The sequence below is a fragment of the Leptonychotes weddellii genome, chromosome 2 (assembly GCF_054177405.1).
Source record: "Leptonychotes weddellii isolate Sample4059 chromosome 2, ASM5417740v2, whole genome shotgun sequence".
NCBI lineage: Eukaryota > Metazoa > Chordata > Mammalia > Carnivora > Phocidae > Leptonychotes > Leptonychotes weddellii.
Window position 1 is genome coordinate 113,047,944 of NC_138370.1, and position 23,254 is coordinate 113,071,197.

Genomic DNA, 23,254 nt, shown 5'->3' on the forward strand with positions numbered 1-23,254 from the left:
ATCATATAATATTTCTATTTTTACATTTTAGAAGAATCTCCATACTGTTTTCCACAGTAGGTGCACCAATTTGCAATCCCACCAGTACTGCATGTGGGTTCCTTTTTCTCCACATCCTCACCAACACTTGTTATTTCTTGTGTTTTTTTACTTTAGCTATTCTGACAGATATAAAGTGATATCTTATTGTGGTTTTAATTCATATTTTTGTGATGATTAGTGATATTGAACATCTTTTCATGTGTTTGACCATCTGTATGTCTTCTTTGGAAAAATGTCTATTCAAGTCTTCCCATTTTAATTGGATTATTGGGGGGGTTGTTTTGTTCTAGGTTTTTTTTTTTGTGTGTGTGTGTGGTTTTTTTTTTGGTGTTGTAAAAGTTCTTTATATATTTTGTATCTTAACTCCTTATTTGATATATCATTTGCAAATATCTTTTCCCATTCAGTAGGTTACATTTTTGTTTTGTTCATGGTTTCCTTTGCTACATATAAGCCTTTTATTTTGATGTAGTCCCAATAATTTATTTTTGCTTTTGTTACCCTTGCCGGAGGACACCTATCAAGAAAAATGAGCCACATGGGTGGCTCAGTCATTAAGTGTCTGCCTTTGGCTCAGGTCATGATCCCAGAGTCCTGGGATCGAGCCGCACATTGGGTTCTCTGCTCAGTGGGAAGCCTGCTTCTCCCTCTCCCACTCCCCCTGCTTGTGTTCTCTCTCTCTCGCTGTCTCTCTCTCTGTCAAATAAATAAAATCTTTAAAAAAAAGAAAAAAGAAAAAAATATTGCTGAGGCCAGTGTCAAAGAAATTACTATTTTTTCTTCTAGGATTTTTATGGTTTCAGATCTCACTTTTAGGTCCTTAACCCATTTTGAGCAGGGTTTTTTGTTTATTTTATTTTATTTTATTTTACTTTATTTGTACAGGATAAGAAATTGATCCAGTTTCATTCTTTTGCATGTTGCTGTCCAGTTTTCCCAAGACCATTTGTTGAAGAGCTGGTCTTTTCCCTATTGTATATTCTTGCCTCCTTTGTTGTAGATTAATTGACCATAAAATTATGGGTTTATTTCTGGACTCACTACCCTGTTCCATTAATGTATGTGTGTATTTTGTGATCCTTGATATGATTTCAGTCTTCTTAAATTTATTGAGACTTGTTTGGTGACCCAACTTGTGTTCTATCCTGGAGAATCTTCACTTGAGAAGTATGTGTATTCTGCTTCTGGATGAAATGTTCTGTATATATTAGGTGCATCTGGTCTAATGTGTCATTTAAGGCCACTGTTTCCTTATTTTTCTGTATGGGTAATCTATCCATTGATATAAATTGGGTGTTAAGGTTACCTACTATTATTGCTGTTAATATCTCCCTTTAGGTCTGTTAATATTTGCTTTATATATTTAGGTGCTCCTATGGTGAGTACAGAAATGTTTACAAATGTTATATCCTCTTGTTTTGACCCCTTTATAATTATTAGAATCCTTTGTCTTTTATTAGTCTTTTTTCAAAAGTCTATTTTCTCTGATACAACTATAGCTACACCAGCTTTCCATTTGTTTCCACTTGCATGGAACATCTTTTTCCATCCCTTCACTTTCAGTCTGTATGTCTCCTTAAATCTGAAGTGAGCCTCTTGTATGCTCCTTATAGATGAGTGATGTGGTTTTTTGTTTTTTTTTAATTCATTTAACCATTCTGTATCTTTGTATTGGAGAATTTAGTTGGTTTATATTTGAAGTAGTTATCGATAGGTATGTGCTTATTGCCATTTTGCTTTCTTGTTACTAGTTAGCACCTTTTCAGCTCCAAGAAGTCCTTGTAATATGTTTTGTAAGGCTGAAAGAGTGATGATGAGTTCCTTTAGGTCTTACTTGTCTGGAAAACTCTTAATCACTTTCAGTTCTGAATGATAGCTTTTCCAGTAGAGTATTTTTAGTTAGAAGTTTTGTTTTGTTTTCCTTTCAGCACTTTGAATATATCATGCCACCTTCTCCTGGCCTGCAAAGTTTCTGCTGAAAAATCAGCTGATAGCTTTAGGAAGGTTCCCTTGTATGTGATGAGTTGTTTTACCTTTGCTACTTTTAAGATTCTCTTTAACGTTTAATATTTTAATTATAGTGTGTCTTGGTGTAGATCTCTTTGGGTTTATTTTATCTGGAACTCCTATGCTTCTTGAACCTGAATTTCTGTTTTGTTCCCCAGGTTAAGGAAGCTTTCAACCATTATTTCTTCAAATAAGTTTTCTGCCCCCTTTCTTTTTCTTCTCCTTCTGGGTCCTTTATAATGCAGATGTTGTTCTGCTTGATGTACCATAGGTCCCTTCAGCTATCTTCCTTTTTAAAAATTCTTTTTCCTTTTTTCAGCTCTGTTTGGGTGATTTTTGGTGCCCTGTCATTCAGGTCAATGATCCATGCCTCTACTTAATCTAGTCTGCTGTTGAACCCCTTTAGTGTATTTTTCAGTTCAACTATTGTATTGTTCTGCTCTGTGACTTCTGTTTCATATTTTTGCCATGTTTTCTGTCTCTTTGTTGAAGTTCTCACTATGTTCTTCCATTCTTCTCCCAAGTTTTATAAACATCTTTATGACTATTGCTTTGAACTCTTTATCAGGTAGACTTTTTTTTTTTAATCTCCATTTCATTAAGGTCTTTTTCTGAGGGTTTATCTTGTTCTTTTGGAGCATATTCCTCTGCCTCCTCATTCCATTTGAGTTTGTGTGTTAATTTCTATATATTAGGCAAAATGGGTACCTCTCCTGGTCTTGAAGGACTTGCCATGTGTAGGATTTGACCCATGGGGTCCAGATGTGCATTACCCCTGGCTTTTAGAGCCAGGTGCTCAAGGGATGTCCCATGTGTGGGCTGCATACACCTGCAGCTTTGGCGGGGTCACTGCTGTGGCATGGGGAGCTGGGGTGTTTGCCCAGCCAGCTGTGATGGGGCTGCAGTTGTGGCACAAGGGGCAGGACATTCACTTAGTTGGCTGTCGTGGTGCTGTGGCAGCAGTGTACCTACCAGCGGTAGCAGGTTAGAGAGAGAGAGTACCAAGGTGACACCCACCAGCACTGGCACAACTAAGGTAGAATAATGCAAAAATGGCACCTGTCGGGGCACCTGGGTGGCTCAAATAGTTAAGCGTCTGCCTTCGGCTCAGGTCATGATCCCAGGGTCCTGGGATCGAGCCCCGCATCAGGCTCCCTGCTTGGCGGGGAGCCTGCTTCTCCCTCTGCCTCTGCTGTTCCCTCTGCTTGTGTTCTCTCGTTCTCTCTGTCAGATCAATTAAAAAAAGAAAAAAGAAAAAAAAATGGCACCTGCCAGTGCCTCCATCCCCAGGGAGTTGCAGTAGGTTCCTGTCTCCCCAGCAGATGCTTTAAGATTAGCAGTGGATGTAGGCACTATTGAAACTGCTATTTGTGCACTGGGTCTTGGAGCAAGTGGGCCCGCATACACACCCATTGAGAGGGGGCTGTCCATTCCCTGCAGCTCTGTGGTTCTTCTGCATGTAAGCCCTCTTGGTTTTCAAGGCCAGATGTTTTGGCAGCCTATCTCTCCATTGTAGATCCCAAGAGCTGGGGTGCCTGATGTGGGACACAAACTCCTTGGTTCTCAGGAAAAAGCTACATATTTTTGAGATCCCTCTTTATTGTGGTTGCTATGCCTGTCGTGAGTTTTTTCTGTGTGTGTGAGACCATGTCTCTGCCTCTCCTACCCATCTCAGTGTGCTGCTTTTATACTTTGTTATGCAGGTGCTGTTCCACTGTTTTTCAGGTCTTTTTCAGAGGAAATTTTTCCGTATGTAGCTGTAGATTGGTTGCATCTGTGGGAGGAGATGTGTTTGGGATCTTCTGTCACCGTCTTGAATGCTTATTTTCCTATCACAGTCTCTTTAATTGTTTTCTATGAAATTTTCTCAACTTTATTTTCCAACCTCATTTTTTAAATTTTAGTTTTATATTGTTAATATCCAAACTATTAGTGCTATTTCTTTTTCAAAGCACTCTATTCTTTTTTCATAGCATCCTATTCCTAATCCTATCTTTCTGAGAATACTAACAAGGGTTTGTTTTTGTTTAAGTTTTCTTTTCTCTATATTTGTTTTGTCTGTGGGATTTCGTGCATCTCTTCATGTAAACATAAGTGGTCTTGGCTATCGTGATTTAAGAAAAACATTTGTGTATGGGGACAAAGGTGTACTTTGCTTTAGGAGGATTAGATAGTGGGTATAGATGGAGGGAAATGTAACCTATTTGATTTGGGGACCCACAAATGTCTCTATGTGGACATGTTTTTCTTTTCAGCCATTGTGTTCCTCAAGAGCAGGGAAGTAGGAAGTATGCTAATGGGCCCTTTCTTAGCAGATTTTCACTAGTCCTCACATTTTCAACTGTTGTCCTTGCTCTAGCCCTTGGCTATCTCTGGCATGCAAGAATCCATTAACAGTATCCAAAGACTAAGCCTCACCCGTCTTGCCTGACCACATGCTTGCCTGGATGCACAGGGTGGTGGAGGGCTCCTCTGAGCCTGAAAGGTTTTAGAACAGACAGCGTTTTTCAGTCACTTGGATTCACTTCCCAAGTCTTTGAAATATCTGCCTCTCTCTTCTCTGCTCTTCTTTTTTGTCCTTGGGTGCTTATACTTTTTAAACATCTTACTGTCATTTTAGTGGATTCTGGGGAAGAAGATTTAATTAGATAAACACAAGTGATCAACCCTTCTCTTGAAATGGATGTTCTCCCTTTCCTTTTTCTCCCCCTGTACTTGATTTTAAATGGAACAGAATTTTATAGTAGCAGCTGTGCAAACAATATGTGAGAGTTAAGAGCCTGTGAATTTTAGCTTATGAGAATTTGATAATTTAGACAGCAACTGTTTTTTTTTTTTAAGGAAGCCACCCTAATAATAGGGTCATTTTAATCAGTACAATGCCTAATTGTAAAGAAATCTAATTTAATAAACTGAGTTGTGCTTAAGATTGAGTTATGTTTTTCTTCATTACATGAGGAATTCACCAGAGTAAGTTTGAGTTAAGCCTGTCTTTTATCCATACTATGTATCATAATGCCATTTTTATTGTTGGAGTTTAGCTGAGTAATTTTGCCTTGCAAATTTTTTTTTTTAAGATTTTATTTATTTGACAGAGAGAGACACAGCGAGAGAGGGAACACAAGCAGGGGGAGTGGGAGAGGGAGAAGCAGGCTTCCCACCGAGCAGGGAGCCCGATGCGGGGCTCGATCCCAGGACCCTGGGACCATGACCTGAGCCAAAGGCAGACGCTTAACCACTGAGCCACCCAGGCGCCCCTGCCTTGCAAATTTAAAAATACCATGCAATTCTTGGCTAGTTATAATACTGGTTATTAAGTAATCACTCTTTGGATAGTATGAGCTCCATAGGAAGAATACGACATATTTCCTTCCCTGGGTTAATTCCTTCTTACTGAGAAATTCCTTTTCTTTTGAAATTATTCAACCCCAGAATCCACTAAAAGGACAGTAAGATGTTTAAAAAGTATAAGCAACCAAGGCCAAAAAAGAACAGCCAAGAAGAGAGAGGCAAATATTTCAAAGACTTGGGAAGTGAATCCAAGTGACTGAAAAACCCTGTCTGTTCTAAAACCTTTCAGGCTCTGTTTCTGTGAAAAACAGAATCATTATACTAAACTCCGTATTTAAGCCCTTTCCATTTCCAGTATATGCCTCTTAGGTTTTTCTATAAGCAATGCCAAATATATAAATTATTCTGTTTTTCTGGGTAGACCTAAACCCAGTAAAGAGTTCAAGGTTGCTACCTGCATATCTGCCCAAGAAGCCAGTTAGTCAAATGTGCAAAACCTCCACTGGAATAAATTGGACTCTATACATTTGATGACATTCCTGTTGGTTCTACTTCCCCCCAGATCCCTGTGACAGGAAAATATTATTTGTGTTTTTAACCCCCCATGATCTCTAAGATTGTAGATCCTGATAACTAGATCAAGATCTTTTGTTTCCCGAGCCCATGTATAAATCTTTATTTTCCTTTTTGGCCCTAGGAGATAGCATTGAGTAGTGAGTGGGATTATGCAAACTTGGATAGAGAGGCCATGGTTGAGCAGTTAATCTGCATTAGAACAACTGGTTGTAAAGTGTGTGTGTGTGTGTCGATGGCTTATTATCTTTTAAAAAATTCTTTCATTGTTATTTTAGTGAGGTATTAGAAAAGTAGATAAGCTTATCTTTAACCAGAAGGTCTCCTCTGACTTTCTTTTTCTTATACTTGATTTTAAAGCCAACAGAATTTCCTTAGAACAAATTTATTGAGATACAACTTATACACCATAAAATTGCCCCTTTTAAAGTATATAATTCAGTGGTTTTTAGTGTTTTCAGAACACAGTCATCATGACTATTTAGTTTTAGAACATTTTTATCACTCCAGAAGAAAAAGAAACTCCAAACCCATTAGCAGATACTCCCATTCCTTCCTCTACATCTCTCCCACTTCTCGCAGCCCTAGGCACACACTAATCTTTCTGGCTACATAGATTTGCCTGGACTTAGGAACATTTCATGTAAATAGAGTCACACAATATGTGGTCTTTTGTGACTGACCTTTTGCACTTAGCATGTGTTTCAAGGTTCATCCATGTTGGAACATCAGTACTTTGTTCCTTTTTATGGCTGGTTAATACTCTGTTGTATGAATATAGCACCTTTGCCCATTGATGGACATTGGGTTGTTTTTACTTTGGCTATTAAGAATCCTGTTATGAACATTTATGTACACGTTTTTGTAGGGACATATGTTTTCATTTCTCTTGGGTATCTACCTAGGAGTGGAATTGCTGGGTCGTAGGGTGACATTGTTTAACATTTTAAGGAACGGTTTTCCAAAATAGCTGTCCTATTTTCCATTCCCATCAGCAATGAATGAAGGTTTAAAATTTCTACATCCTTGCCAACACCTATTATTGTCTGTGTTTTTAGTTATTCTTGTAGTACAGGGAATAGAATTTTTAATAGTAGAAAGATTATGGGCTTGAAGAGGAAAAATAGAGAGGAGACCAGCTGCTTAAAGGCCAAGATGATAATGTCTGTTAGGGATTTTTAGAATGAATTGTTAATTGAATGAAAACCTCAGTTAATTCTATATTTTTCACTAACGTTTTTATGTGAAGAGTATCTTAATTGAGCTGGAAGAGAAATACAACAGCTAGTAAATGAATTTTTAATATATATAAGTATATATTTATATGTATTAATATTTATATATATAATTTGTATTAGTAGAAAATCAACTCATGTAAAATAATGAAAGTTTAAAGAATATCAATTTGAGGGGATGACAAATGATTAGCTTGCTAGTCACCTAAAGCTCTGCCCCAAAGCTGTTAAGCTGTATTCTCAATACCAGTATTTTGCTAAACCCATGGAAATAATCAACCTTTACACTGAGTCCATAAACAATTTGAGGACTTACCGGAGAAAGAGGCAACATTCAAAAGAGGCTTAAAAACTCTGGGTTTGATGGTTTATCTCATATGACACCAGATAAGTCCGTTACAGCTGAGCATTTAATCACTAGTCTTTTGGAGGGTGGGAAACTGGTGGTAAAGTGATTCCCATTGAGATTATACACTTACTGTACTTTGCCCATTTAATATAGCACTAGATTTATGGAAAGAGCCAAGTTTGTTAGCTGGGATATTGCCAATATTGTTCAAGATTAGCATATTATATTGTGGAGGCTCCCCTTCCAAAGTGCTATGATTGTTTTTTCTATTCTCCTGTGTACTGACATTCCCACATAAACAGGTTCTTTAGCTGGTAAATACTTGTTTCTAATATCTAGCCTAGATAGGAGCTCCCAGTTTTGACTTCAGATAGGCTATTTCATGTGTTTCTTTTTCTTTTTTTTAAAGATTTTATTTATTTATTTGACAGAGAGAGACACAGCGAGAGAAGGAACACAAGCAGGGGGAGTGGGAGAGGGAGAAGCAGGCTTCCCGCCAAGCAGGGAGCCCGATGCGGGCTCAATCCCAGAACCCTGGGATCATGACCTGAGCCAAAGGCAGACACTTAACCAACTGAGCCACCCAGGCGCCCCTATTTCATGTATTTCTTACATTTTTATCTATGCCAGTCTTCCCCCATTAGCAAGCATTTAGCACTCAGTAAATGCCCACAGAATAGACTTGATGACACACTATTTAGGTATCACTGGGAGTATTATGGGACTGAAATGTAAAGTTATCATCTAATTCTTTTTTCATCCCGCAGGCCTTGCCTTTACGTGACGGCTCATTCTGGGAGCCGGGAGTTGAGTGTAGATATTGGCTAATTTGGTAATAAATACACCTCTGCATTTGTAGAATCTAATCAGAATAAGATTTGTAGTTTCATTAATGTCTAAGAATAGACTGTAATTTATTAAATTTTATTAGTTACTTTATCATCCTGTCCTTTCAGAAATTTGTGTAAGGCTTTGAGAACTTTGTCATGGGCAAGGGTTGCAAGAGAGCTGTAAACATATAACCTTTCCTTTTATATAGAAATATACCAATTCCATTAACCAGAAAATATAATTATGTTCTTTAGGTAAGCTTCTCCTCACTCTAAAGAAGTGATTCCATTCCTGGGGTATGAAATGCAGGGGTAAAACCCAGTCTAATCCAGTGTAGCTGGCATTTTATGATTATTTTTCCCCATTCTTTGCAACTGCATATTTAGAAAGAAATACAATTCATGTTTTGTTCTCATGTATTCTACAAAGCATTTTGTGCCCAGACATTCATGGAGGTTTTTATTAAAACGTTCCCCCATACGCACCTCAGGACCTTAAGAAGCTATAATTTATCATAAATGAATTAAGATTCCCACCTCCACCACTTACCAATTTTGCTTGTTCATTTGTTGATTCAGGAAACATTTGTTAAACATTTACATGTACGAGACAGTGTGGTAGTTGCTCTATGATAATAACAGTGACAATATCTAACTTTGTTAGAGTGCACTGATCAGATCACATGCTCTGAGGTCAGACTGCCACATACGAGTTGCAGCTTGGCTACTTGGTAACTGTGTGAACGTGGACAAGTTAATTAATCTCTTTCAGTCTAGTCCTCTCTAACTGGAGATATATTAGGCTCCTATTGTTGCTGTGACAGATTTCCACAAATTTAGTGGTTTAAAAACCACACAAATTATCTCAGTATTCTATGGGTGAGAAGTTTGTGGGCTCAGCTGGTGTCTCTCCTCCAGGTTCACAAGGCCAAAGTCAAGGTGTTGGTCAGCCTGGGTTCTTATCTGAAGGTTCCAGGGGAGAAGCTGCTTCCATGCTCACTTGGATCCTTGGCACTTTTCCATTCCATATAGTTGTAAGGCCAAGATCCCTGTTTCCTTGCTAGCTTCTTCTTGGCTTTAAGAGGCTGTCCCCATGCTCAGGCTTGTGACCTTTCTTCATCTTCAAAGTCAGCAACAGCTTATTGTTCTATCTAACAGATTAGCAAGTTTTCATAAATCCTTTGTGAGGCTTAATGAGGAAATAAAAAGCTACTTCGATAAATCTGGCGCCATGAGGCTAAATATTTTGGTTCTTTTAATGTTGACCTTCTCATTGGCTCTGAGATATATCATGGTAGAGATTAGCATTTTGCCTGTTTTGGTTTTTTTTTTTTTTTCTCCTTGAGGCTAAGGTTGTAAGTACAGTATAACTTCATGGCCATTGAAAAATCAGAGCACGTGACAAGCACCAGGATAAATGTCCAGATTAGAGTTAAGTGCCATCCTGTGATATAGGTTCAGCATTGCTGATTATGATCATAATCTTTTCTTAATGAGAACAAATACTTGTCACATGGTTCAATGTTTGCTACTTAATCTGGAATGCAAAAGTTTTTATAGTATAGTCTTTAAGTGCTGAGTAGTTTTCTCTGTGTACTATATATACTGTGCTTGTTTTATTTTTGTGTTTTAGCTTGAGAAATGGGTGAAATTTAGCCAACAACAAATGAAAGCTTTCAAGAAAACTTGTATAATTTGAAGTAGCTCTTTTCACTAGTGGAGAAAGTTCTTGTCCTAGGAAAAGATTAATGTTAAGGAAAATGATGACTTTCAATTATTAACCATTACTCCATCTGCAAAGTTTTCTTAAACCTTTTGGCTCATAAATTATAATGTATTCTAATTTTTATTCAATTTTAATTCTAGAAATAACTATAAGTTTAAACAGTTAAAATATTTTTTTAAAGATTTTATTTGAGGGGCGCCTGGGTGGCTCAGTTGTTAAGCGTCTGCCTTCGGCTCAGGTCATGATCCCAGAACCTGGGATCGAGCCCCACATCTGACTCCCTTCTCCAGGAGGAGCCTGCTTCTCCCACTCCCCCTGCTTGTGTTCCCTCTCTCGCCATGTCTCTCTCTCTGTCAAATAAATAAAATCTTAAAAAAAAAAAAGATTTTATTTGAGAAAGAGAGCAAGAGAGAGCACAAGTGGGAGGGAGGAGCAGGCTCCCCACTGAGCAGGGAGCGGGAGGAGGGGCTGGATCCCAGGACCCTGAGATCATGACCTGAGCGGAAGGCAGACAGATGCTTAACCGCTTGAGCCACCCAGGTGCCCCAACAGTTAAAATATTTTAATACAACTGCAGAGGTACATTTCACTTCTGTTTCAGAGACCATTCTGTGGAATTTCATTGCTGAATATCCTTATCCTCTGACCACCAAATGACACTTTTGTTATCATTTGAATACTCTGATCCCCTTCCTACTTAACACTTCAGCTCAGCTAGTTGTGTAAATGGACTAAAGTATTTATTTCTTCAAGATATATTTGGAATATAGATGTCTTTTTATTTGTATACTAGTTTGTGTTACTATCTGTGTATCTTAAAAGTGTGTATCAGTCTATTAAAACTATCACTTTTTATATGCAAGGCATTTAAAAGATGTTTAAACCTCAGCCTCCAACCAACTCTGAATGAGCTTACATTTGCTGGTTTGTGGATTTTTTTTAACTGCCAATAAACATCAAATATTTTCTCAATGAGGCCTTGCTGACAATCTTATTTATATTGTAATCACCACCCTCACCCCGACTGGTGCTCTGAATTCTGTTTTTATTGCTTAAGGTCGCACCTACTAGAATATAAGTTCCTTGAGGGCAGGGATTTCTGTTTGTGTTTTCTGATATATCCCAAATGCTTAGAATCATGCCAGGCACAGAATAGCCACTCAGTAAATATTTGTTGAATGACTGAATGTATATTCCATGCATGCATTTTTCATATATAAAACAAACAACTTCCATGTGTAAAACAGACAAGATACAAACTATATCCAGAATTGGACCCTGCCTTACCATCTCACTGTGATCAACCTGCTCCAGGCAACCAGCCTCTCTCTCTGGGACTGGCCTCTCCCAGCTCAGCCCCCGGCTTTCCACTGCGCCCCCTACAGTCCAGATTCAACACAGCAACCAGAGTGGCCCTTTTTTTTTTTTTTTTCCTGGTGCAACATTAAAATTGTTTTATTATGCAAACTACATTTAATATATGTTCTCTATCTTCCCAAACTAGAGTAAAACCCTTTGAGGATAGAGGCCATGTATCATTTTTTTTATTATGTTATGTTAATCACCATACATCATTAGTTTTTGATGTAGTGTTCCATGATTCATTATTTGCGTATAACACCCAGTGCTCCATGCAGTACGTGCCCTCTTTAATACCCATCACCAGAGTGTTCCTTTTAACAATCTCATAGCTCAAAACCCTCGCTCAGGGTTGAAGGGGAGGGAACAAGGTTTATAATAAGACTGTAATGATCTTCCCTAGCTCTTTCCTCCACTGTCTCCTGTTTTCATTTCCTGCCACTCTCCCAACACTTGGCCTTCACCCTTGCCGTTTCTACTGCTTAGCATGCGCTCCCCCCTTTCCTTCAGCTCTCTGCTTAATTGTCGCCATGTCAGAGGGGCCTTCCCAGATCATGCTGAGTGAACGTTCCCACCCCCATATCACTCTGCTTTATTCCTCATTGTCCTGCCTTATATTTCTTCAGAGCATTTATGTTACCACTCACATATATATTATTAGACTACTGCCTGTCTCTCCCATTATAACTTTTATAAAAGTTTGTTTGCAGTGCTGTATCCCTAGAGAATGCCAGACACACAGAAAGCATGTGATAAATATCACACATAGCATAAGTATAATGAATAAATGTTCACAAAAATAGAAGCGTTGCTTGCTTTTTTAATAATATGAGACCTTGAAGCCATTGTAATTACCAATATCAGTGCAAGAACATGAATGGCAAGGCAGTGTTTATTATATTTAGGTATCAGCAAATCAAAAAATAATGCAAGCAATAATAAAGTAATTATTATAAGCTTTTGCTCTCAGGCATCAAAAGGCACATTTATACCAATACTGCATCCCCTCCAACCACCCCTGCCCCCACTTGCTGTGCTAGGCAACCTCTAGAAGCCTCTTTAATTTTTTTTAAACATTTTTTTAAAGATTTTATTTATTGAGAGAGAGTGAGAGGGAGAGAGACAGAAAGAAAGAGAACAGAGGGAGAGGGAGAAGCAGACTCCCCACCAAGCAGAGAGCCTGATGCAGGACTCAATCCCAGGACCCTGAGATCATGACCTGAGCTGAAGGCAGATGCTTAATGGACTGAGCCACCCAGGCGCCCCTAGCAGCCTCTTTTAAAGGTGTTGAGCAATTATTCTCATGTATTGGAAATCTTGTCTATAAGATTGCTGCAGGCTGAGTGTAGCAGTGATATTTATCACACTTCTAGAAACAGCACAAATTACAGATTCTCAGTATGTTAACACATAATTAGTAGGAAAAGATGCGACAAGAAATGTTATGCTAATAAATCAAGGTCTTTACTGCACTGTCAGTATATTTGAACAGAGTTGGGAGGTAAATTATGAATATTCAGGGTTCAAAGTGAGCATGTTGCCATTACAACCTCTGAGGTAGAGGACACTGACATACTCGCTTAGTGAGTCAATCACTGAATCTGTCTTCCATCGTAGGAAACAGAAGATACTTTTTCCTCAACTACTTTTTCTTTTTGAGAACATATTTGTTGATTCTGCCATTCATGCTCTAAAGGAATTATGTTGTTTTTTTAAGTTTGAGATTTTCTGACTGTATCTGTCTCCCTTCCTATTGTCAGTTTTATTTCCTGGGAAAATTATTTATCATATTTCAAAAATTGGAAATAAATGATGAAAGTGCTCCCCGCTCTTTCAAAGATGTTATTGTCATAAACTCATAACTGTTTTCTTTTTTTTGTTTTTTAATTTTATTTATTTGTTTGACAGAGAGAGAGAGATAGTGAGAGATAGTGAGAGCAGGAACACAAGCGGGGGGAGTGGGAGAGGGAGAAGCAGGCTTCCCACAGAGCAGGGAGCCGGATGTGGGACTTGATCCCAGGACCCTGGGATCATGACCTGAGCCGAAGGCAGACGCTTAACGACTGAGCCACCCAGGCGCCCCACTCATAACTGTTTTCAATATTTGTTTTTATTCAATCTGGTGTCTTCACACATTGCTGGCCTTAGGATTTGAGGTTTCATTTCAGAGCCAGAAGACGAACGGCCCTTTATCAAGGCTGTTGGAATGCTGTTGCCTGTATCCTTAAATGCTGGAATTAAACCACAGTTTTAAACAGACAGTACACACCCGTGAAAACATCCAGATTCACTTTGGATTAGTCACTGTAAGAAAATTAAAAAGACAAAATAGAATTCATTTTCTTATAGATCATATTTATTTCTAACCATAAAGGTATGAGAAATGGGTAGTTTTAAGTTTTTACTCCAAACTTAATTATTTCCATTTCTTACATAGTCAACATCATAATTCAGTGGAAAATAATGCCATCATAAGCAACACACCACATGTTTTTAGGGATTATCAAAGTATTTGTATATGATTTCTCTTTTTAAAGTAATTTAATGTGAAAATTTTCTAATATCAAGAAAACTGTTTTTCCATAAACCTTGTATAGATTATTGGATCACATTGTTGGTGATCTGTGAGAAATAATTACTCCAATCATATATAGAATGTTCTCCAAAACGATTTTAACAATGATTGAAGTCTACACATTTTTGGCATTGCTGTTTTTGGCAGCATCCCTTATTCTAGCGTTCAAAAGGGTGAAATGGACTCATATTAAAAGCATTTCATTAAAACCTCAGTGTTCTCATAAAACCAAATTAATGAAGGTAAAGTAAAAGAAGTTACTCTGTTTAACAAGTAGTTACATAATGCTTACCATGTGTCAACCTCTCTGTTTTAAGTACTTTGCAAATTGAAACTCTTAATCCTCATCACAACCCTATGAGGTAGTTAGTATTTCCATTTATAAATGAGGAAATGGTTTAGTATAGAGTCTAAGGTCACACAGGTGGCAGGTGGCAGAACCAGGATGCTAACCCAGAAAGTGACTCCTGAGCCTACCTTCCTAATCCTTGCTCTGCAGCTACTCAGCAGTTTCTGTGACTTTCTGCATGTTTTCTGGATTTTCACTTCTTTCGATGGCCTAATGTTATGCATAAATTTTGTACCACTGACAAATCCACTTCCTTTGTGTCACATTTGCCTCACTTTACTGTTTCTTATTCACTTGACTGGCTAAAGCAGCTGACCTATGTAAATTAAGGAATCCAATGTATATTAGTAGTAACTGGATTAAGTTTTCATTGCCTTAGACATGTGCCTAAAAGGACTGTATTTAGATATTGACAAAACACATAAATCTTTGAGAATTGAAGGAAACTTTTCATATGTCTGAATTTTGGCTCACTGTAAGATATTTTTGGTTTTTGTATGAGAAGCACATATCAAATTCTAAACTCTGACATGGGAGAGATAAAAAGCTATATAGAAATTAAAAGTTTCCGGGCACCTGGGTGGCTCAGTTGGTTAGGCGACTGCCTTCAGCTCAGGTCATGATCCCAGGGTCCTGGGATCGAGTCCCACATCGGGCTCCCTGCTCTGTGGGGAGCCTGCTTCTCCCTCTCCCACTCCCCCTGCTTGTGTTCCCTCTCTCACTGTGTCTCTCTCTGTCAAATAAATAAATAAAATCTTTAAAAAAAAAAAATTAAAAGTTTCCTTCATTTTTCTCTAGCTACGGATTTCCTGACAACTAAGTTGAGTCTTGTTCATGATGACCCAGGAATGTCTCTTGTATTAAATTTTATTCAACTAAGAGATTCTTGTTTTTAACCAACTTGAAGACAGTAATCAAATGGGAGGCTCCACTATGGATAAAAAGCCAACCTTTACCTTAATTTTGGGTAAGGAACACACAGAAGTGAAATATGAACCCATTTTATGCACTGAGTAAAGGTCATGATTTTCAGGATGTCTTGAATAAGTTAGTAAATCTTTAACATTAAAAAAAGTTAAATGCTCAAAAATCAAAGAAAAGGCAAAACTGCCCCCCCTCTTTTTCCAATGGCTGATTTAAGTCTTCAGGAATTTTTTCCTGAATAAAATGTTAGACCTTATTATGCCTTATTATGCCTTTGTTACTGTGAAATATGCCTGAGAGCATTTTTTATCCTTTTTCTTTCCAGATGACAGAAATGATGCTCAGGAGAGTAGTTTAAGAGACTTAATAGAAGAGCTGCCAGACACCCACTACTGCCTCCTCAAGTACCTGTGCCGGTTCTTGACAAAAGTAGCCAAGCACCATGTGCAGAATCGCATGAATGTCCACAACCTCGCCACTGTATTTGGGCCAAATTGCTTTCAGTAAGTTAGTGGAGTTTTGCTGTTAATATTACATGCCACTTTTTCTTTATCGCTGCCTGAAATTACTTGGGTTGTAGAATCGTATTTCAGACTGAAAAGTCAACCAATTTATGGTGGAGGAGTTCTAGCTTGCTATTGGGCATTTTATCCTTGTTTTTCATCCCAATGTTGAATAAGGCAGATAACGCATTCTCATGAAAACCACAATTTATAATATTTCCAACAACCTTATATAAAATTCTGGAAATAAGTTTTACTTTCACTAAAAAGGGCATTTAAAAATTTTTAATCTGAAACATTGATTAGCAGAAAGGGAAGGAGTATAATATATTGCATAATTTTTTAAATTGATAAAATCATTGCTAATAGAAAAATACAGGCTCAGTATGTCAGTGACAGGAAAATTAGCCTTTGCTACATTTGTTTTCTAGGAATTAACTAGACTAGAAATACACTTGTCTCCTTGGTGGGTGCTATAGCAGAATTTTTGTAAAACTTCATATTTCCTTTTCCTTGTTAATTCCTTAATTGTTGATATGTGAAACATGATTTTGCAACCAGGGACTTTTCTTTTAACTCTCCTATTAACCTACTAATCTCCACTGATATCAAACACATTTCTTCTAGTTATAAGGACAGAGAAAGAATATACTCACACTTTAAAAGCTCTCATAAATTCTCAGCAATTTTTTAAATAGTGTATCTGCTTATACACTCAGTTCATCTGTAGACTCATTCATCAGCCCAGAACTAGTAATATTACAGTTCTCAGAATAACTGTCCAAATATAAACTCTGGCTTAGATCACGGTGAGTCCAGGGTTCCAGGACATTCACAGCCTATGGCCGGAAGTTCTACCTTTAAAAAAAAAAAAAATAGAGCGAGGAGAGCGCATGCGAGTGCATGTGCGCATATGCACGCGAGGGTGGGTGGGCAGAGGAAGAGAATCTTCAGGTAGTCTCCCTGCTCAGCACACAGCCCTCTGCAGGCTCAATCTCCAGATCCCTGAGATCATAACCTGAGCTGAAACCAAGAGTCAGACGCTTACCCGACTGAGCGTGCCCCAAGAAGTTCTACCTTAATAACTATTCCCATTGTAACCTTAGAGATTTAAAATTTTTTTAATTTTTTTTTTTTAAGATTTTATTTATTTGTCAGAGAGAGAGAGAGGAGCACAAGCAGGGGGAGTGGCAGGCAGAGGGAGAAGCAGGCTCCCCGCTGAGCAAGGAACCTGATGTGGGACTCGATCCCAGGACCCTGGGACCATGACCTAAGGTGAAGGCAGACGCTTAGCTGACTGAGCCACCCAGGTGTCCTGAGATTTAAATTTTAAATAGTAGCATTTCATAGGATATGTTAGGGTCTCATGAATAAATATCTCAAACATAGGCTCCACTGACTTTTTACTCACGAACTTTGTGTTAACGAAATAAGCTGTATTTATTCTTTTTACTCCTACGTTCAGAATAAACCTTTGGTGATTTACGTGTAAGAAATGAAGATAAGTGGAAAACTGTTCAGTAATTTTGAAACCCTAGATTCTAAGAGAGGTGAAAGCAAATTTTTATTTTTTTAATGATTTATTTGTCAGAGAGAGAGAGACAGAGAGAGAGCACAAGCAGGGGAAGTGGCACACAGAGGGAGAAGCAGGCTCCCCACTGAGCAAGGAGCCAATGTGGGACTTGATCCCAGGACGCTGGGATCATGACCTGAGCTGAAGTCAGACGCTTAACCAACTGAGCCACCCGGGTGCACCTAGAGCACTTATTTTATAACACACAGATTCATACTTTGTTGCTGACTTACTGGATTGGGCTTGATCTGGAATTTCTGGTAACCTGCTTCAATCAAATATCAAATAAGTGATGAGTTTTTATTATAGGCTCTACTAATTAGTATAGCTTTTAAGCTTATTGTATTGTGGTAAAATATACATAACAAAATTTACCGTTTTACCATTTTTAAGTGTACAGTTCAGTGGCATTAAGTACATGTACATTGTTGTGATCGACTTGGTACGTATTTCTAAACTTACAAATATAGAAGTTGCCACTAGGTACTTTTCACATTGAAATAGAGTATAATTCAAAAAATAAAAAAAAAGAAATAGAGTATAATTCTTAAAACAGCTGTTTATTGAGCTCTTACCAAGTACTATACTGTCTCATTTATCTGATTGATTCTAAAGAGGCAGAAGTGGTTTATGTTGTCCTTGAAGTTCCTCGGTTTAGGTTAAGGAAAAGCAGACACTTCAACTCCAGTGACCTCACTTAGCTTTCCACTGATCATCTTTATCACATGTATGGACTATGATTCAAGGATAATTCTCACATGAACCACAAAAAGACGAACAAAGGAAATGCTTTTCTTAATACGTAAGATGACTATATTGCCTTAGTCAGTAGATGAGGAAACTTTTTTTTTTTTTAATAAGGGAACATCCTCATGAAATAATGTTAACTTTTGAAAGAACATAAAATTTCAGATGTAAAAAGGTATTGGCTATGAAATGTATAATCATAAAATGGAAGAATATGCACCAACAACAGATGAATGTTTGGTGCTCTGAATGCTGGGCTTTTGGGTGGCTCTTTAATTATAGGTTTTCAACATGTAATTCCAGTTATAGGTTTATTAAATTTAGATGATCATGTAATATTATCATTGTAAATACTCAAATAATATAGAGGTATATAGGATAAAAATAAAGTATCCCCCATTAGTACCTCCCACACCAACCTCTCCTTCCTAGGGATAAAATCCATAACCACTAGGTAGATACCCTTCCTAATTTCTGAACACAGCCATAGATGTTTATTTTTTAAATATAAGTCTGATCATGATGCATATATTATGAAGCTTGGTTTTTTTACAGTACCACTGGAACTTTTAATATCACTCTTATATACCTCATTCTTTAATATTTTGAATACTATGAATTTTCCCTAACTCGGTTAATTTTCCCCATACTGATAAGCACTGAGGTGTCAATTCTTATAGATTAAGACAGAGATGCAGTGAACGTATTGAATGTTGTAACTCTTTATGTACATCTGCAACTATTTCTCTAGAATAGATAACCTAGAAGTGGAATTGCTTGGCTGAGGAGTTTATGCATTTTAAAATTAATGTGTGGTGCCCTTCATGAGGCTGTAACAATTTATATGATTCTACCATTGGTGTTTAGAATACTCATTTCCCTGTAAGCTTGCTATACTGAGTGTTAACACATATTTAAATACTTGTTGATCTAATGGGAAAAAATGCTCTCCTAATTGTGAGGTTGTGTATATTTTAGACTTATGTGGTAGGTGGCATTATATTTGTGTTTCTCTGTAGTTTTTGCTTCTGTCTTATGATTGCTTTTTACTTTATATTTATGGCTCTTCTTGCTTTGTAGGAGTTCTTAGGTTTTCTAAAAACTAATCCTTTGCTAAAAAAAAAATGTAGAACTTCATTCCTATTATGTTTGCCTTTTAGCTTTATGGTGATTTATCAAATTTTTAAAATTTTTAATTCACTTAAATTTGTCAACTCTTCCCCTTTCTTTTTATCGGGATTTGTATCTTGCTTAATAATAAATCTGAATACTATTTCTTGCTTAGTAATATTGTCTTAATAATAACAAAGGTATTACAATATATATTTTTCTTCTGTTATATTTATAGCTTTTTTATGATTAACTTTACACTTTTATCTAGAATTTATCATGTGTCATGTATAGCTTCAGTTTGATTTTCTTCAGATAGCTAATTGTTGCCAAATAATACACTGAGCAGCATTATCTCTTTGCTAATTTACAGTGCCAACTCTATCACATATTAACTTTGCACACATACCTGAGTTTGTTTCTGGCTTTTAGATGGCTCATTCTTGTGCTCCTTTATTTTTCCATCAAATTTTCTCTTTCAGAGGAATTTTGGAATTTCCCTGGTAAGTGGTAGCTCATTTTTTTTTTTTTAAGATTTTATTTATTTATTTGAGAGAGGAAGAGAGCAGGAACAGGGAGGAGAGGCAGAGGCAGAGGCAGAGGGAGAAGCAGGTTCCCTGCTGAGCAGGGAGCCCGATGCAGGACTCAATCCCAGGACCCTGAGATTATGGCCTGAGCCGAAGGCAAATGCTTAACCAACTGAGCCACCCAGGCACCCTGGTATCTCATTGTTTTGATTTGCATTTCCCACATGTTGAATATCTTTTCATGTACTTATTGGCCATTTATATATTTCTGGAGAAATGTCTGTTCAGATTCTCTACCCATATTTTAATCAGATTTTCTTTATCATTGAGTTATAAGAGTCTTTCATAATTTTGGATATAAATCCCTTATTAAATATAGGATATGCAAATACTTTCTCTCATTCTGAGTTGCCTTTTCATTTCCTTTTTTTTAGATTTTAATTCCAATATAGTCAACATACAGTGTTATATTAGTTTCAGGTGTACAGTGTGGTGATTCAGCAATTCTATTACTCAGTTTTCATCAGGATAAGTGTACTCTCAATCCCCTTCACTTATTTCACCCATATCCCCACCTACCTCCCCTCTGGTAACCATCAATTTGTTGTCTATAGTTAAAAGTCTGTTCTTTTGGTTGTCTCTTTTTTCCTTTGTTCATTTCTTTTGTTTCTTAAAGTCCACATTTGAGCAGAATTATATGGTGTTTCTCTGACTGATATATCTCACTTAGCGTTATACTCTCTAGATCTATGCATGTTGTTGTCAATGGCAAGATTTCATTCTTTTATGGCTAAATAATCCATTGTGTGTGTGTGTATACACACACACACACTACATCTTCTTTATCCATTCATCATTGATGGACACAGGCTACTTTCCTAATTTGGCTATTGTAAATAATGCTGCAATAAATATAGGGGTGCATGTATCCCTTTGAATTAGTGTTTCATATTCTTCAGATAAATAGCCAGTAGTGCAATTACGGGATCATAGGCTAGTTCTGTTTTTGATTTTTTGAAGAACTTCCATACTGTCTTCTACAGTGGCTGCACCAGTTTGCATTCTCACCAGCAGTGCACAATTGCTTCTTTTTCTCCACATCTTCACCAACACTTGTTGTTTCCTGAGTTTTTTATTTTAGCCATTCTGAAAGGTGTAAGGTGATATCACATTGTGGTTTTGATTTACGTTTCCATGATGGTGAGTGATGAACATGTTTTCATGTGTTTGTTGGCCATTTGTATGTCCTTTGGAGAAATGTCTATTCATGTCTTCTGTCCCTTTTTTAATTGGATTGTTTTTTGGATGTTGAGTTGTATCAGTTCTTTATATATTTTGGATACTAACCCCATATCAGATATGTCATTTACAAATATCTTCTCCCATTCAGTAGGTTGCCTTTTAGTTTTGCTGGCTGTTTCCTTTGCTGTGCAGAAGTTTTTATTTCCATATAGTACCAATAGTCTATTTTTGCTTCTGTTTTCCTTGCCTCAGGAGACATATCTAGAAAAATGTTGCTACAGCCGATGTCAGAGAAATTACTGCCTTTGATTCTTCCAGGATTTTTATGGTTTTAGGTCTCATGTCCTCAATTCATTTTGAATTTATTTTTGTGTATGGTGTAAGAAAGAGATCCAGTTTCATTCCTTTGCATGTTTACCCAAAACCATTTGTGGAAGAGACTATTATTTTCCCATTGCATGTTCTTTCCTGCTTTGTTGAAGATTAATTGACCATGTAATTGTGGGTGTATTTCTGGATTTTCTATTCTGTTCTACTGATCTATGTGTCTGTTTTTGTACCAGTACCATATATCAGTTTTGGTTACTATAGCTTTGTAGTATAACTTGAAGTCTGGAATTGTGATACCTCCAGCTTTCTTTTTCAAGATTGCTCTGGCTATTTGGCTGCTTTTGTGGTTCCATACAAATTTTAGGATTTTTTGTTCTACTTCTGTGAAAAATGCTGTTGGTATTTTGATAAGGATTGCATTAAATCTATAGATTCCTTTGAGAAGTATGGACATTTTAACAGTGTTCTTCCAACCCATGAGCATGGAATATCTTTCCATTTGTTTGTGTCATTTTCAGTTTCTTTCATCAGTGTTTTATAGTTTTCAGAGTACAGGTCTTTCCCTTCTTTGGTTAAGTTTATTCCTATTTTATTATTTTGGTGCAATTGTAAATGGGATTTTTTTTCTCAATTTCTCTTTCTGCTGCTTCATTATTAGTGTATAGAAAAGCAACAGATTTCTGTACATTGATTTTTGTATCCCGCAACCTTACTGAATTCATTTATCATCATGGGTTTTTTTGTTGAAGTCTTTAGGGTTTTTTATATATAGTATCATGTCAGCTGCAAATAGTGAAAGTTTAACTTCTTCCTTACCAACTTGGATGCCTTTTATTCCTTTTTCTGGTTTGATTGTTCTGGCTAGGACTTCCAGTACTATGTTGAATAAAAGTGGTGAAAGTGGACATTCTTGTCTTATTCCTGACCTTAGGAGAAAAATCTGTTTTTCCCCATTGAGTATGATGTTAACTGTAGGTTTTTCATATATGATCTTCAATATGTTGAGGTATGTTCCCTCGGAACCTACTTTGTTGAGGATTTTTATCATGAATGATGTTGTACCTTGTCAAGTGCTTTTTCCATATCAAATGAAATGACCATATGGTTTTTATCCTTTCTCTTATTGCTGTGATGTATCACATTGATTGATTTGTGAATATTGCCCCCCAAGAATAAATTCCACTTGATCATGGTGAATGATTTTTTTTAATGTATTGTTGGATTGATTTGCTAATATTTTGCGGAAGATTTTTGCATCTGTGTTCATGAAAGATACTGGCCTGTAGTTTTCTTTTTTTGTAGTGTCTTCATCTGGTTTTGATATCAGGGTAATGCTGGCCTTTTAGAATGAATTTGGAAGATTTCCTTCCTCTTCCATTTTTTACAATAGTTTGAGAAGAATAGGTATTAACTCTTCTTTAAATGTTTGGTAGAACTTGTTTGTGAGGCCATGTGGTCCTGGGCTTTTGTTTGTTGGGAGTTTTTCAATTACTGATTCAATTTCACTGCTAGTAATCCGTCTGTTCAAATTTTCTATTTTTCCTGATTCAGTTTTGGGAGGTTATATATTTCTAGGAATTTAACCATTTCTCCTATATGTCCAATTTGTTGGCACATAATTTTTCATAATACTCTCTTTCAATCCTTTGCAATTCTGTGGTATCAGTTGTTTCTACTCTTTTATTGTGATTTTGTTTGAGTCCTTTTTTTTTTTCTTTTTTCTTTTTTTCTTTTTTGATGAATCTGGTAAAGGCTTATCAATTTTGTTTTTCTTTTCAAAGAACCAGCTCCTGGGTGCCTGGGTGGCTCAGTCAGTTAAGCATCTGCCTTTGGCTCAGGTCATGATCCCAGGGTCCTGGGATCGAGTCCCACATTGGGCTCCTTGCTCAGGGGGTGTCTGCTTCTCCCTCTGCCCCCTCCCCACTTGTTCTCTCAATCTCTCTCTCTCTCTCAAATAAATAA

The 23,254-nt window shown here is 37.1% G+C and overlaps 1 protein-coding gene across 3 annotated transcripts in view; it reads left to right on the top strand.

Annotated features, from left to right (window-relative positions):
• LOC145720163 (protein FAM13A-like) overlaps nucleotides 1-23,254 on the top strand; it is a 166,275-nt gene that overhangs the window by 50,453 nt on the left and 92,568 nt on the right. For all 3 annotated transcript variants that reach the window (XM_081812180.1, XM_081812181.1, XM_081812179.1), the window contains exon 4: nucleotides 15,586-15,763. In XM_081812180.1, the coding sequence (XP_081668306.1) occupies nucleotides 15,586-15,763 (178 nt within the window). The remainder of the gene's footprint in view (nucleotides 1-15,585; nucleotides 15,764-23,254) is intronic.